The following is a 13,218-nucleotide window of genomic DNA, read 5'->3' on the forward strand; positions in this document are numbered from 1 at the left end:
TTTTTTTTTTAAATAATATACAAAGCCATTTTTGCTTTATTTCAAATTTTAAACTCAGATCAAGACTACAAAATGAAAAAAATAGGCCACAGGACTGCTATGCTAACACTATTGATGTTAATCATGTAAAAGGTGGTTTGCTTGTGTTAAATTTCAGATTATGATTGTGTATAAGCTTGAACAACGATTCTCAAAACATGGTTAGAGTAACACTATTAGTGTAAATCATTTTAGCTTTTACTGTGGCAGCAAAATAGCTACCGTAATGTGTCTTTACATATGCTAATGACTGAATTTCTGCATCACATAAAGCAGACCAATTAAATATTAAAATCAAATTCAGACCTTTGGCCTGTTTTTCTATGTTATAAGTTTTGATCTGAGCATGACATTTAAAAAGGGGCATTGTGCGTGTACGTGTTCAACCAAATTTATCATTGCCTTCCTAAAATAACAGCAAAAGTGGCCACCTCTGAAAATAGACTACATTCTGAGCAATTGCACACCAGCAAACAAATTATTAATAAATATACATTTAGTAGTTGGTTTGTTGTTTTTTTTTTTATACCTATTCTGAGGAGAAAAAAACAAAACAAAAAAACAAAACATGACCCATTATTTTAGGAAGGTGATGACAAACAGCTCTGGAAGAAAAACTCAAGACTGCCCTCACACAGTTAAAAAAACAAAAAACAAAAAAACAACAACAAAAAAACAAAACAAAACAAAACAAAACTTTTTTTTAGGTATTACTGTACATATTTTCAGTTTCAAGTTCAACATGCTAGGGAGTTGTCGGTTGTTTATTAAAATAAAACAAAAAATATACCTTTTAGTCAGATGTGCAATGAACCTACGAAAAAGTGATAATTTTGCAGTGGCCTCATAATTTCTTACAGAGCTTTGTACAGGACAACTTGTCAGCAATTGATAATCCAAAGAAGGAATAATAAATAGTTTTAGATGAACTCCAAGCCTTCGTATTTGACATCGCCTATCTTTGTCTCTGGCAGGAGAATGCGTCCGTCCAGCGTGAAGGCCGTGATGTAGGTGGCGATCTTCCCTGCGTCTTCCTCCGACTTGAGCGCCAGGATGATCTGATCGTCCGTGTTGGGCACGAACTTGAACGAGGAGAAGCCGTGGGTGAGATCGAGCGGGCCCACCCGGCTCGCCGTGATGTCGGCGAAGTCCGGCGAGCAGCTCAGGACCAGGTTGGTGCCCCGCCGCTCGTCCGCCGTTTCCTCGTAGCGCTCCGAGCTTGCGCGGCGCGGCAGGAAGAACCAGCGCTGCAAGGTGTCGCTCCACGCCGCCGACTCATGAATGAGGTAACCTACGGGGGAGGAAAACGCCGGTGAGGGCGGGGCTGAGTCAGGCGTCATTTGTCAAAGGAGAAAGATGACCTACAGCAAGTGTACTTTTGCAACTTACTGACCTGGGGGTTGAATTCCTGCCGCCTCCTTGAGCGACTTGTACATGGGGACCCAGTTCTGGTGCTCCACGTCCCCACGGAAGCCCACCACTTTCACCCACTCAGGGTTGTCGTTGACGAACTCGCCCGACGTGGTGGTCCACTCCTTCCCCAGACCGCCCACGTACAGGTGCTCGTCCTTCACCGCCAACCACTCGGCTTTGAAACCTACCAGGAGAAGAGACATTACGCTCTGGAAAAAGCCGAACTGGAATCACTAAAACGATGAGCTGCTTAAACAGTTTAATAGGTGGAAATGAATCCACGTGCACTTACAGTACCTTTTTGGATGAACAGTTCCTTTTGCCAGCAAAAAAACATTACAATGATCCATTTTTAACACAACAGGCAAAACCTAACTATTTTCACTTGTCCAAAAAAAACATCCAGAATTTCGAACTTGAGGTGACATAACGTGGCAGGGCTCACGCAAAGTGAGGTAAGACGCAGTTCAAAATGCTGTACAACTGTGCAACAATGAATTGAAAATTAATGGATTATCAAATTGATCAATTATTAGATTTGATAATCAATGAATATCAATTCAGAAATCTTTTTTAATTTCATACTCTGAATTTCTTAATTGTAAATATCCGTTTTTTGTAGTCCTCCATCTTTGTGTTGGGGGGAAAAAAATTGTGCCTGTTTTCTAACATGTTATGGACCGAATCAGTGACTGAATCATACTTAAAGTTTGAGCACTGAAAATCTGGAAAGAATATCCTTTTTTTTTAACAAAGGGATGGAAATTTAAAAAAATAAAGAAAATCAGATTTATCGACAAAATAATCAACAGATTGATTATTAAAATTATAACTGCTGCCTTACTTCTCAGACTGTTCAGGTGTTTAAGAGAGTAAATACATTTGTTCAAGCAATTTTTTCACTTTGAATTGGTTATTACAATTTGACAGATTAATCAGACAGCCAAATTTAACAGCCAATATTAGCTCTTTTAAAAATCAGAAAAACGGGGCAGATTGCTGGCATTTTTTTTTTAAACAAGATCAACATATTTACAATGTAAGACAAAGATGATGACAAAGAAAAACCCACCCCCCAAAACAACAAAAAATTGGCAAATCAGCAGATTCGTCACAATTTTTCTCTGTTGTAAAGTTAAACAATACTAAATAAAGTATTCTAAAACAGGCAAATGTTCTGCCTATAATTCTCATTTTATTTTTCGAAGGGTTAAGGTCTTTTTGTGGTCCCTTATTTTATTACGTAATTATATATAGATTTTTATAATAGACCAATTAATCAGCTATCAGAATTTTTATTCTGACAAATATTGGAATCTACACGTCTCAAAATATCCACACCGGTCAGGCCCTATAATATAACAATAATAATGCGTTAAAGTAGGAATAAACCAATAGTATCAATTTGTGTAAAAATATGAAATTGACTATTTGGACAGTGTTTCCGGCCAATCGCGCGACAGAACCACTCACATTGACGTTGCTGATAAAAAAGCAAATACAAAGAGCCAACCTTTGGCCACGTTGCCATCACCATCAGGTAAGATGACCCAAGGCACGACCTTGCCGCCGTCGACGTGATAGACGACGCCCGTCCTGTCGTCGACGCTGTACAGCTTCCCGTTGAACACCACCAGCTCCGACAGCTCCATGCCTCGCCCCTTCTCGGCCAGGTGGCTCTGCAGCACCGTTTTCTCCGCGTCCCACTCCACCGACACCCTGTCGCCGCTCTGCGACACCAGGAGGTACCCGCGCCGCATGTAGCTGAACCACGACAGCGTCTTCTCGCTACGAGAGTTCGTGTCCAGGTCGGCGATGACGGCGATGCGGTAGCGCGTGCCCTGCGGCGTGCGCTCGGCCGGGCTGAGCGGGTAGGTGTCGTTGTAGCCGGTGGCGGCCCGCGGCGGGTCATGGCGGCCCGCCCTCAGGCTCTCCGACGCGTAGACGCGGGGGTGCAGGCCCGCGCTCAAGTGCATGAAGAGCAGCAGCACCACGGCCAGCGAGACGGCCGCCGCCACGATGGGCCGCCACTTGAGGCGGAAGCGAGGGTCCGTGGCGTTGGCCATGGTCGCCAGCATGGGGAGACCCCCGACGGAGATCCGCAGACCGTTCATGGGCTCATTGTGCTCCAGTCGGGCGTAGGCTGCAGATGCAGTCATAGAGGACGGAGGCCGGGAGTGACCTGAAGAAAAACGAGTCCAAGTAAGGAGCCGGGTTTACAGTACAACCACTTCCTATGCGTACGTTGTTATCAAATTCATACATTCGCGTTTTCCCACACCTATTCACACTTTTTTCTCTCTCTCTTTTCCGAAATGCCACGAATGCCAAAATCGCTGTCTTATGGGAAATTAGCAATTGTTGTAAAGGAAGTATCCAAACTGCGAAGTGGCACATGATAAAGCATTTCCATTTATTCTTCAGTGTAATGTTGGAAGATGAATCACAAAGGATCAAAATTTGGGAGTTCAGAGTTGAATTATTACCGTATAATTTATAGACAATTATAAATATTTTGGGGAGGGTGTCTGTCAATTACGTAGGTTTTTTGCTATTCACAAAAGGGCTCAATTCCAACCCACCACAGATGAGATCGATTAGATAGATGGATAAATACATAAAGATAAAAACAAGGTAAACATACCCAACTAATTTGTTCTCTAACATTTTGGACTACCAACAGTCACAGGAAAAACTGAATTCTTGAATCAAGGTTGCACCATAGTTTGTAGGGCTGGGTATTGCAGGCAACCTCACAATACGATACGTATCACGATACAGGGGTCACAATACGTATTGCGATACATATGTATACATGATCTTCAAGGCGATACGTTTCCCGATATTTTATATTAATTTACTTGCATTTTATAATAACAGTCACAAGTATACCTAAAGGATATGTTTATTATGCTGGATGACAAAAATGTTTTTGTTAGTAGCTCTTCTGGTTTACCACCAAGCAGCATGCCTGGTCTAAATGTGTGCGCACTACAGAGCAGCGAGCAGTTTTCACAGACACACCTGGAAAATTTAGGATTTAGGCATGAGCCAATATGAGCAAAAATATCAAAGTATTAAAATTACAGTTCTAAAATGTGCGTATTTGAAATATTTGGGGAAATAACTATTTTTTTCATGTAACACATTTTGGTTTTTTTTAACAAAATATAGGAAAATTGGTACATTGAGGCACGTGCCATGTTAAGTTTAAATAAGTATAAATGTTGATATTCTTCCTCTGTTTTCATTTTATTTAGCAAGACACAGTGTCCAATCACTGGTGAGCTATTTTTGCATTAATTGAAGGCAATTAACTTAAAAGATGCTGCTGTTTTTTTGTTTTTTGTTTTGTTTTTTTAAGTACAATGCAAGCTGCAAAGGCAAACATGAACTGCCTATTTAAAGTTAACGAGCAATATCGATTCTGATGCCTGCGTATCGATACGTGTATTGTAATGAGGCCCGCAACGATATATTGCCGTATCGATTTTTTGAGCACACCCCTAATAGTTTGAGAGTTCATTTTATTGTGTTAAAGTGTTGAATACTTAAGTTCAAATGTTATCATGGACTCTGTTGACATAGGCTACATGTTTTGTTTTTTAGTACATATTTTGAAAACAGGATATTCTTTCCAAGAGGAATCTCTGAGAGGGATTCTCGCATCTTCTATGAAAACAAAACAAGTATGTATTTATTTATTTATTTTATTTCTGCGGAAGTTAAAACAATTCTGGCGAAAAAGACTTTCTGGGAAAAAAAACCCGAATCACTATGTTGAAAGAAAAAAAAACCTTCAAGAGAGAGAGAAAAAAAAAAAAAGCAAATCCCAGAAGTGAAATAAAACAAAAAAACAAGAAACAAAAACTAAGCATGTCGTCATTTTAAGGCAATAATGTCAGAAAAGTGTGAAGATTCCAAATATTTGTGGTCATGTTTAGAAAATTGCAGCAGTTGGTGTGTATTGTGTACTATTTTCCTAATATTGGCACAGAGCCAACATTCTTGGCAGAACTTATTCAACTAGAACCTGTTTGTTCACTAGGTAAGTCCAAATTAAACAAACAAAAGCAATTGTTTGGAACTAAATTTCAATGAAATTCTAGTTGCTTTGACTTTGTAAGTTCACTCAGGGTCAACACTGACAGCGTTTACCTCCGGATGTACCTTCGAAGCGGCTGATAATACAAACAACATTTTTCAAGTGCAACAGTCATCTCACAACCTTCCCCATAAGATAATAGCTAACTTAGCAATTCATTTATTGCAATAGGTAATTATACCAGACATACTTTTCCCCCACTTGGAAGAAAGATGACACCCTTCAGTTTAAATGTGATGTTTACGTCAGCATTAAAGAACAAGTTCATCAGGAAGTACAAGGTCGACCGGGAAGTGATTTCAATTGACACCTTCAAACATTGACAAGCCAAATACAAGCCACACCTTAACTTTAGTCAGTAACGGGAAATACTTCCCTTCTGCCGACTACTTCTCTCAACACCCCCAAAAAGGCCAAAGAAGTCTAGCGCACAATCTAACATCATGTGGCTTAATATATTTCCCTTTTCTTATGCACAGCTGTCAGCGACTGTTGTCTTTGGGTGTTTTTACTTCACAGCTCTCAGTTGTTATCATCAACTGCTGTTGATTCCCTTGGTGGACCCGTTTGATGCCTTGCTCAGTAGTTTCTTTTTTAGGTCTCCAAATTATTGTATTGGATGTGTCCAATGTTTGTGCAATAAACATGATTGGTTTCCCTCTTCTCTCAGCATCAAAATGGTTTTCTTTTCTCCCAAAGATGGCTCTCTGATATCCATGTTTGCTTAATTAACAGAAAATGCAGATCTCACAGGTGAAACCCAAAGCCAAAAACAAGCACTATCTAATGTTTAGCAAAAGGTACCACCTGAGCAGCTAGAAAGACCCATCAGCCACAGGATCCAATAATTTTGCTCATTTGAAAAGTGGGAGAGTTCAAACAAAAGGTCATCTGTCCTTAGACATTTAACACAACTAGATACAAAATATCAGGAAATAAAAGCTGCAATCCTGCAATTGTGGTTCACATTCATTATTGACCTGAAACCCAAATACCTTGATTATACAATTGACCTTTTGAAGGTGCTGACTGTATACTGCGGCTGGCAAAAGTATGCATCCCCCTTGAGTTTTTCAACATTTTGGTACAGTATGACCGCAAACAAAGCTATTTCATTGAAATGTTATGTGAAAGTTAAACCCAGCGTAGCACACAATGTGAAAAACGTGGATTTCTTATTTGAAACTTACAAAAAAAAACAAAAAAAAAACCTGTATCGTAGGGTGTGCAAAAGTACATATCCTAGAGGTATGTAAACTTATGAGTGCATGTATGGTAAGAAGGCAAGGCAAGTTTATTTGTAGAGCACATTTCATACACAAGGCAACTCAATGTGCTTTACACAAGGAAAGACAACACCAATAAGCATCAACAAGCACAGTAGTTAACAACATTCAGAAGAGGATATAATGCCCAAAAAATCCAAAAAACTGTGACAATTATTTTGGTATTTTCAGAGGTTGCAGATAACATGTGTATGTGAATTTTGGTGATGATTCATAGCATTTGTGACATTTGACATTTTGTACGTTTACATTTGTGCTCATAAGTTTACAAGAACATCTGTACTGGTGAATTTGCAAATGCTGAACCACAAATACAATTATGACTAGAGGTGTGCAAAATTTCCGATTCTTAGATTATTCACGATTCGGCCGTGGAACAATCGAGAACGATTCACAAACGTCCAAATTCCGATTATATAAATATGCCAAGGGAAGCGAAACTAAAGTGAACCGGAGCGAAAAGTACGCGGAACTGAAACGCAGTAGCGCGCGCGGTCTTCGGGACGCTTTTTGGGACGGACCGAGAGTACACATCCACAACTCACGCCTCGAGATTCAAAACAACAACAAGCATGGCTGAGCTGACCAACCCACCTCTTCGTGACATCAGACCTGCTCCGAAAAGGCAAACAACTTCAGGCGGAAGTATCAGCTAGCTGGCTGCAGTGCGTCGGTTAGCGTTCTACAGGGCGCCGCGCAGTGATACGAACGAACGAACAGAAAAGTAGTGGCTGGCGGTAATGGCGTCTGACTTTATTCAGAAAAGAGTATTGTGGTGGAAATGTATCACGCTTTTGAAAACAAATAGTTTTTAGAAGAAAAACGCTTTATTTCCGAGACCCCAGCCAGCTTGCTGGACTATTTTCCTCTCGTCCAACGCCGAAGTCAGTGCTGATCGCACACACGGGAGGTGAGGATCAAATTGAGATTCATGTTAAAAAACCCGAACGATCCCATTAATGTTTACACGTTCATGTTTACACAAGTTAAAAAGCAGAAAAGCACTTGAGGGTTGTTTTTTTTGTACCTCTGAGAAACTTTAATGTTTACATGTTCATCTTTACACAACTTAAAAAGCAGGAAAGCACTTTTTTTTTTTTTTTTTAGGCATTTGTATTGAAGTAGTAGTTCACATTGTCTTTCATTTATACCTCAGTGCACTTTTGAGTGGATAAAAATAATATATTTTTGCTCAATGCTATGTTTTATTCTGTTGAAGACTGAATATACTTAAAAGCTGTTGTTACAGAATGAGGACTTGAGTATTTTATTTACTGTTTTGAACTGTTAACTTGATACTGAAATAGTAGTTTATGTAGGCCTGAGAGGACTTTTGTACTATTTTTGTAACTAATGTACGAAACATTAAAAGCACAAAAATACATTGTTTTTTTTCTGCTGCCTGGGGGGGAAATCAATAATCGTTTTATAATCGAATCGTAGCCTCTGAATCGTAATCGCAATCGAATCGTGAGGTGCCCCAAGATTCCCACCTCTAATTATGACAAAAAAAAATAAAATCAAAATATTGCAAAAAAGTTGTTACATTGCATTGAGGTGGTTTTTGAGATGTGTCGAAATAGAAGTATTTTGCAAAAGTGTAATGGAAACACTTTTTTTCACTTTTCCAGTAGTAATGTGTCCCTGACCGGTCACACAGTAAAGGAACTAGGAAGCAATACAATGACTACAGTACTCGCCTTCGTGTCGGATTTGCCTCCCGAGCGGATGATAAGTGCTTTTAACCACAAAGCGATTTAGCTATAGAGCCAAGGCCGCCGCTACATACACGCAATTTAATATCATTGCACGTGAAATGGCAGTTCACCCCAAGCAAGGAGCAATCGAGCGACATGTGGCGCACGTCGTCGTCGTTCAAATCCGTTCTATCCGTCTGCAGCATACACGAGTTGTAAGCATGCACATACACACGAGATCACCAAATCTTTCCCCGCCCCTTGAGGGGAGAAAGATGTTTTTAAAGTCATCGTAACTCTGGTGGCATCTGTCTTCCGTAAAGAAATCTCTCGTGAAAACATACTGGAAACGCAGAAATAGTTTAGATGCCACCTACAAAAAAAGTTCAACGATGTAAACCAAAAGTCTAAAACAAAATCTTTAATCTGTCGAACAAATCTTACAGTTGACTTCTATTTCTTCTTTTAACACACCAAGTGTTACAAAAACAAACCAAAAAAAAAAGCCAAAGAGAAGCAAAAGCACTGTGAAAGTTGTCATGTGTGAGGGCAACGGCGTCAACAATCTCGAGTTCTCAACGAGGACCAGTAGGCTCCTCAGAGGTGCAAGTTGCGAGGGGTCTAGGCAGCTTCAACGTGCAGCAATGAAAGAGCCTTTCACACAGGGGGGCCCTCTGGGCAGAAGAGGGGCCCATTACGGCACCCGTAAAAAGCGCCTCTGTGCTGGGACAAAGGGGCTTACCTGTCCTTCTCCTCCGAGCGGACCGCCGCTCAGTCTGCATCGGGTTCTCCTGCGAGTGTGACGCCGTTGAACTTTAACTACACTTAAAGGATCATGGCCCGGTCCAAAGGTGCGAGGGGTGATGCGGGCAAACTTTGCACTACTTGCACATCATGAAACCTTTATTATTAACCTGCTTGTGAATGGACCAACCCTCATAGTAGTTTCATGGCCATGCAATCAACCAGGGCAGAGGGGACCGAACGTCAACACTGATATGTTTAAGGACACAAACAGGGATGGGAAATATGTCCTTAAATCATAATCTCATTTCCAATTCTATTTGCTATTCCTCCTTTGCTAACAGCAAGGATTCTCATAATATATATGTTGTACGTGTACCACTAACTAGTACAGTACATTTCTGCTATATTTCATTTACAGAATATTTTTTTTAATCTTTAAAAACTGTTTACAAATATTTAATCCAACTACGTATTTTTTTTAAACTAAAGTGCAATACATTATAGTTTCATTGTAAATTCTTTACTTAAAGCCCCAGTGTGTAATAAGTAGAGGTGTGCAAAATTTCCGATTCTTAGATTATTCACGATTCGGCCGTGGAACAATCGAGAACGATTCACAAAAGTCCAAATTCCGATTATATAAATATGCCAAGGGAACCGAAACTAAAAGTGGACCGGAGCGAAAAGTACGCGGAACTGAAACGCAGTAGCGCGCGCGGTCTTCGGGACGCTTTTTGGGACGGACCGAGAGTACACATCCACAACTCACGCCTCGAGATTCAAAACAACAACAAGCATGGCTGAGCTGACCAACCCACCTCTTCGTGAGATCAGACCTGCTCCGAAAGGCAAACAACTTGAGGCGGAAGTATCAGCTAGCTGGCTGCAGTGCGTCGGTTAGCGTTCTACAGGGCGCCGCGCAGTGATACGAACGAACGAACAGAAAAGTAGTGGCTGGCGGTAATGGCGTCTGACTTTATTCAGAAAAGAGTATTGTGGTGGAAATGTATCACGCTTTTGAAAACAAATAATTTTTTTTAGAAGAAAAACGCTTTATTTCCGAGACCCCAGCCAGCTTGCTGGACTATTTTCCTCTAGTCCAACGTCGAACATGAACGCGTGTCACCGAACGCTGTCAGAAAGAAGTCAGTGCTGATCGCACACACGGGAGGTGAGGATCAAATTGAGATTCATGTTAAAAAAGCCGAACGATCCCTTTAATGTTTACACGTTCATGTTTACACAAGTTAAAAAGCAGAAAAGCACTTGAGGTTTTTTTTTTTGTACCTCTGAGAAACTTTAATGTTTACATGTTCATCTTTACACAACTTAAAAAGCAGGAAAGCACTTTTTTTTTTTTTTAGGCATTTGTATTGAAGTAGTAGTTCACATTGTCTTTCATTTATATCTCAGTGCACTTTTGAGTGGATAAAAATAATATATTTTTGCTCAATGCTATGTTTTATTCTGTTGAAGACTGAATATACTTAAAAGCTACAGAATGAGGACTTGAGTATTTTATTTACTGTTTTGAACTGTTAACTTGATACTGAAATAGTAGTTTATTTAGGCCTGAGAGGACTTTTGTACTATTTTTGTAACTAATGTACGAAACATTAAAAGCACCAAAATACATTGTTTTTTTTCTGCTGCCTGGGGGGAAATCAATAATCGTTTTATAATCGAATCGTAGCCTCTGAATCGTAATCGCAATCGAATCGTGAGGTGCCCCAAGATTCCCACCTCTAGTAATAAGTAACCACTAGATGTCGCTATAGCATAGAATGCAGCTAAAGTGCATGCACACTACAGTGGCTCAGAGAGACCACACTATGCAAGTCTATCCCTAATATAGGGGTGGGCGATATGGCCCAAAATTCATATAACTGTATATACTGCATCCCTTCACGGTAAGGGTATATATAATGGTATAGAATTAAGTGTTTGTTTATTTATTTATTTATTTTAATAAATAAATCATTTGCTTACTGATTTACATAGTCCTTTATACAAGATATATGGATTTTAAAAAACAATGAAAGAATAAATTTACTTTGGATAACATTTATTGTGCAAACCTCAAATCAAAATTAAAAGTCAGCACTCTGGTGCAAAATAGTGCAAATAGTGCAAAAATATTCAGGTCTCTACACTAACTTTGGCACTGGTAGCACTGATGCTACCAACTTTTTCATTTGGTTGCACCACAAGTTTTGTTTGCACCTTTTTTGGAGGGTATCATGGATCCGTGGTAGAGTGGTCATCTTGCAACCCAGTGGTTGTGATCCCAGGCCATTGTTACCACGTCGAAATGTCTTTGAGCAAAAAAAATAAACCCAGTTGCTGATGTTGCGTCATCAGAAGGTGAAGCATGGAAACGGCGTTAAAGGGCTTTGAGAACCCAAAAGCGCTACATTGTAGGGATAGACCGATTATCGGCCGAGCCGATTATCGGTGCCGATATTTGGCATGTTGACCAATATCGGCATCGGCCTTTTTACGAAACTGAAGGCCGATAAAAGCTGGAATCGCACCTAACAGTGAATGCTTGCGAACGTTGCAAATGTTGTTTTATCAGGATTTGCAAGATGTGCACAGACACTTTTTACTTGTTGCAAATACATTTCAAACATATTCAGACAAATTTTCACTGTCTGCGAAGATCTTTTGAACCCTGACGAAAACCCAAAATTAAATGCATTTAATTTTTGCATACATTTGTCACTGCTGACACTGGGAAGTCCCAACACTTTTTAATTTATAAAAAAAAAATAATAATAATAATGATTACAAAAACATTACATTTAAAAATTGTTGAAATTTTGGAAAACTTTATTTACAGTAGAAAACTGTAGAATTTATTTATTTATTTATTTATTCACTGCAAACAAAAAAAAAATACTAAAAATGCTAAAAAAAAAAATACATTTAGAAATTATGGAAAACTTTATTTACAGTAAGAAACTTGTTTATTTATTTATTTTAATTATTTTTTTTATTTATTTACTTGCTTAGTTTTGAATTTAGCTTAACACAAGCTGATGACCCTGGAAGTTCCCTACAATTTCTGTTAGAATTTTTAATTAAACAAAGCTGTCTATTGTTTATATGTTTAGAATTAAAAGAAAAGGCAATTTATATTTTTTATGCTATTATTTTCTCTTTTACTGCAAATGAAAATCGGCTTGAAATATCGGTTATCGGCCTCCTTGACAACTAATAATCGGCATAGGCATCGGCTCTGAAAAAGGCATATCTGTCTATCACTACATTGTACAAGAAAACCCCATTCATTTATCCACTGCCTATATAAAAACAAACAGCTCAACAATAAAGCTATAAAGACTATTTGCACGGGCATGCATATGTTCAACGTTGCATACAAGTTGTGTGCGTGTATGCACATGTACTTCTGAATAACGGTTAATTTCAATAAAAAAAAAACAACAACAACAAAACAAAAAGCATTCCAGCTGTTAGCTACGATGCTAGTAATGTAATCGCCCCCCCGGTTCCACCAGTGACAATCACAAACGCTCGTTCGGGAGTAACGAGGATAATAAATGTGTCATTTTAAGCCACACAAACTCACCGCACACTCACACCGTCACCTCGCCTACGCTCGGAAATCAGGAGTCATCATTGTCGACGTTTGTTCGTCTTTGTTTGCACCTTCCAACTGAACCCAGCGACGCCAGCGTCTCAGCTTTACTTCCTGATACACGCTGATGACCTCATCCATTTGGGACGCGAGCTGAAAATGCTGCCTTCACGTTCACTCGGAAATACGGGGATTTTGGAGGTTCAACAGTGTTGACGAGTTTCATAAGACACAATTCGTGCATCAGTTCTTTACATTTTCAATAGGCAACGGAAAAATTGACCGTTACATTTAAAAAACGAGAGGAGTCATTTTTTCGTTTTTCGGATA

At 39.4% G+C, this 13,218-nt stretch overlaps 1 protein-coding gene across 1 annotated transcript; it reads right to left on the minus strand.

Annotated features, from left to right (window-relative positions):
* Nucleotides 1-546: 546 nt before the first annotated feature.
* cant1a (calcium activated nucleotidase 1a) lies at nucleotides 547-13,010 on the minus strand. Its single transcript, XM_077527924.1, has 4 exons — nucleotides 12,880-13,010; nucleotides 2,966-3,634; nucleotides 1,433-1,636; nucleotides 547-1,330 (listed from the first exon to the last, which is right to left on the minus strand). Exons 2-4 carry the CDS (start codon nucleotides 3,609-3,611, stop codon nucleotides 960-962), a joined length of 1,221 nt encoding a protein of 406 aa, XP_077384050.1. The 5' UTR covers nucleotides 3,612-3,634; nucleotides 12,880-13,010; the 3' UTR covers nucleotides 547-959.
* Nucleotides 13,011-13,218: the final 208 nt, after the last annotated feature.

The sequence above is a fragment of the Festucalex cinctus genome, chromosome 1 (assembly GCF_051991245.1).
Source record: "Festucalex cinctus isolate MCC-2025b chromosome 1, RoL_Fcin_1.0, whole genome shotgun sequence".
In the NCBI taxonomy this organism is placed as follows: Eukaryota; Metazoa; Chordata; class Actinopteri; order Syngnathiformes; family Syngnathidae; genus Festucalex; species Festucalex cinctus.